At 42.6% G+C, this 3,916-nt stretch overlaps 1 protein-coding gene across 2 annotated transcripts in view; it reads right to left on the bottom strand.

The window, feature by feature from the left end:
• sik3 (SIK family kinase 3) overlaps window positions 1-3,611 on the bottom strand; it is a 39,627-nt gene extending 36,016 nt beyond the window's left edge. For both annotated transcript variants that reach the window (XM_032505458.1, XM_032505461.1), the window contains exon 1: window positions 3,288-3,611. In XM_032505458.1, the coding sequence (XP_032361349.1) occupies window positions 3,288-3,578 (291 nt within the window). In that variant the 5' untranslated portion in view covers window positions 3,579-3,611. The remainder of the gene's footprint in view (window positions 1-3,287) is intronic.
• Between the last annotated feature and the right edge of the window lie 305 nt (window positions 3,612-3,916).

Below are 3,916 nucleotides of genomic sequence, written 5' to 3'. Positions count from 1 at the left end.
CCAGCTATCGGGTTGCTGGTGAAAGCAGCCTGTAGTGTTCTCTGTCCTGCTGTTGTCTCCGTCATTATGCTGGCCCGTGCAGGCCTACTCCGTGGTCCACTATCATTTTAACATCCAGGCAAGCATTAACAGGCTAAAGGCCTTGACACATCGAGCAGATGTGTCTTGGCCAAACATTTGCACTTGAACTAGGTCTGCACAATTAATCGTTATAAAATCCCAATCTCGCTTCATCCTGTTCACAATTTAATTTTTAAATGACTTTGGTTCTCATTTAATTTTACAAGCCGAATGCAAGACAAACGCTACTACTTTCTTCTGTGAGTTTTAAAGTGCTCCCAAGCGCTGCAATGCTCTCCCTTCTCTTCATTGAGGCCTCTTTGTTTACAGGCTAGTGTTGATACGCAATGTGCTATAGGTTCCAAAAAACTATTTATGTTTGGTCTGGTTAAAAATATCTACTAAATTACCTGTCCTTTGTCAATGTCTTTCATAGAGCAAAAAATGTTAAATCTTTCCGAGAGTAACATTTCCCGTAGACGTGTATAGTTTCCGACTAGGAACCCAGAAATTTTGACATTCCATGCCTCACCTGGCATCATGGCGGTACCAAAAGTCGGAAGAAAGCGGCAGAGTGCTATTTAAGAATGACTGTGTCAGATAAAAGCAAGTGCCTTGCAGCATAAGGTGGTAAAATATGTGGACAATTCATTACAGGGAAACAGCACATGAATTTGAAAGTAGCCTACCTTTGAGAAACAAACACAAGGAGGCTAACCTAGCTTACCTTAACAAGGTAAAGGAGAACACCAAGCCCCCTTTCCCCGAAACAGAAGCTAACCCCGGTAACGTTACGGTCATGGAAGTATGGACACGTAGGGCCAGCAGTATGACGGAAACACCAACAGGACAGAGAACACTACAGCCGTGCATCCACCAGCGACCCGATAGTTGGTTAGTAAATACGCAGGAACACCAGAAGCGGGAGGGAACGTGGGTTAATATGTGGGTTAACATGTGGGTTAATATGTGGGTTAACATGTGGGTTAATATGTGGGTTAATACTGGAATGTCTACACAACTGTGTGAGTCGATTGACTTCAAAATGTTTGCCACTTTACTTGAAAAAAAAGTCCTGTTCAAAAAATCGTGGCAGAAAATCGTGATATCAATTCTAAGCAAAATAAAATCATGAATCGTATTTTTTCCCAAATTGTGCGGGCCTAACTTGAACACACCGCAAAGACTAAAGCCAACAGCCAATAACCCTGTACGTTCTGCACCTGCTTGAAAGGAAATAACTCCACGCCAGCAGGCTGCATCCAAAAACCAGATACAAAATTGTTGCTATGATACCCACAACTAAACTGCTAGTTAGCCAGCGTTAGCTTGCAACTTCCACCCACCCAACCGCGCCTCATGCCACACAGAAAATGAGCCTGACACTCCGGCGATAGCACTGTGCTTTCCTACGATGTGACAAGAGAATGAAACATTAAGTTATTAAATGTTACTAATTTAGAAGCTTGTCGGCCACCAATCACAGTTCAGAGAGAAGTGTAACGTTATGGTCTTTCTATTAAATTTCCTAGTAGAACATTAGTCTATTAAGGTGAGTTTATTTTGTAATGTGCTGGTATGTGTTGATCTTTTAAAAGACGTGTTCATGTTAAAAAAATACACCTACACAAATAAAGTAGTTATGTATCTCGTAATAAGTTCATCGCCATTTTATGGACATAATGTGCAAAAATAGATATTCTAATCATTTAAACCTATGTATTTTTTTTGAAGGAACATTCAAACGTCAATTTTGGCCAGTTTTGAAAGCTCTATGTGTATTGGATTGATGAGATAAGAGCCTTCTGTGTGCGCTCTCACAGTAGGCCCTATTTGTTGTTAGTGAGCCATGCATCCATCATAAGGGATGTGCACACTCATCTTAATAGTCATATCATCAGGTAGAAGGCTTCTCACGTCATCATAGTGCACAGACGGTGCTGATTAGAAGCCAACAGGCTGGAAATCAAGTGTCTTTTAGCAGAAGTCTTACTAATGATGCTGTTGTCAAATGCACCAACCAGGGCTTTCTGATTTATTTGTTTTGGCCGTTTTGGACTTACACTACCATGCAAGCCAAGAAGACATAGTCAGCATACTCTAACTGGAGTGACAACAGATGGCTCTCAGGCAAATACAGCCCACATAAAGGCACCTGATCCAATAGGTCAGCAGAAAAGAAAACCCTACTTGGAATATTTGAGCGACCATTCCATTTGTAATGCCGCAAATTTCCCCAAACTAAAAAAAAAAGGTCCATACCTACCTACTGTTTGACACAAACACTAGCAGACCTGGATGCAATGTGTCATGGCCAGTTATATATTTGAAGTACAGGACTCATCAAAAACCAAAGCTTTGCATTAATGTATATTTTTTGATAATACTGTCTGCAAGCTGGTGGCAGTTTTGAAACCACTAATTTTGCCATGTCAATGTTTTCTTGTCCGGGAGGTTTCATAAAATGTCACCAAGCTATAAAATGGGATATCTAAATTCCCCAAAACTGGTGCACAAAGCTGGAATACAGTTTTTATAAACTGGTATAGTTACACTACGAGAAAATGGTTGTATTATAAAGACGTAAGAAACTTTCCTAACGCGAAATTATGAAAGCAGTGTCAAACTAGCTAACGTTAAATTAAAAAGCCGCTCTCTGAATCTGCCAAACAGTTTTGAGTGGTACTTTTACGTCTAATTTCACAAACAGTTATAATACGTTATACGTTAACTTTGGAAGTTCAATATTAATATAAAGTTATTCAGCTAGGAGTTACAAACTTGTAACCTTGTTGTTGGGAATGTCTTAAAGATATCTGCATCTAGCCGAACAGCTAATTAGCTAGTAAGCTAATGTTAAGCTATATTCTATAGTTGGAACATTCTGTCTCCTCTTTTTCATCTTCGTCAATACCCTTCTCTCCGTCCTCTGCGCTATGTCACACATTTACCTCAGGCCTTTATATCTTTCCTCAAAAACATCACTAACTAATATATGTGAAAACAGATGTATCTTGTATCCAGTAGTTAACGTTAGAGGTGATGCCCTGTCTCGAATGGACCCCCACCAACACCGAGCAGCGGTGTCACCAAAGCGGGCTGGCCGTTGTGCCTTATGAGCCTGAAGGCCCCAGCGTCATTCCGAGTATATGGATAAAAAGGCTTGAAATATAACAATGACAAGTTGTTATTGTTCACTTCTGACGCTCGGACATCACTCGTCTTACCTTTGCTTTGGTAATGATGTGTGTGGCTAGTTTAACAACCGCGAAATTTCCCTTGCCGATAGTCCGCTCGATTTCGTAGTGGCCCACTCGGGCTGGGGGGGGCCTGGTAACCGAAGTGTGCCCAGGATTGGTGATGCACCCAGCGGCCGTGCTGGTACGACTGGAGTGGGTGATCCCCGAGGATGGCTGGGCTCGGTTTTGGGAGCCCATGCCTGCGTGGGTCGGTCGGCCAGAGTGCGTAATCCCGGCCGCAGCGGACCCAGCAGCACCTCCGCTTGACACGGCCGCCATCTTCTCGCCTCTCTGCGGGAACAACAAGCAGCCTTGCGCAGCGCGCATCACGGGCACGCCCCCGCCCTGCGTCATTTTACGTGAAACGCTCCTCCGCAGCGCCCTCTCTAGGTTGTAACCATGGTAACGATCAGCGTAACAAATGACTTCATCCACAGAAACGTATTTTGGTTGCCTTGGCAACAAAGAAGTGCGCATTGTCACCATCACTCTGGTTCTCATGATTCAGTTATTTTGCAAACTGCTACACTATGTATGATCAGACGCCACTGAAACTAGAAATTGACTTGCCCGTATAAATTATGGATAGATAGATAGATAGATAGATAGATAGATAG

This window comes from Etheostoma spectabile, chromosome 3 (assembly GCF_008692095.1).
Source record: "Etheostoma spectabile isolate EspeVRDwgs_2016 chromosome 3, UIUC_Espe_1.0, whole genome shotgun sequence".
Classification (NCBI taxonomy): Eukaryota; Metazoa; Chordata; class Actinopteri; order Perciformes; family Percidae; genus Etheostoma; species Etheostoma spectabile.
Note: the sequence above shows the minus strand (reverse complement) of the source record. Positions and strands in the feature narration are given on the sequence as shown.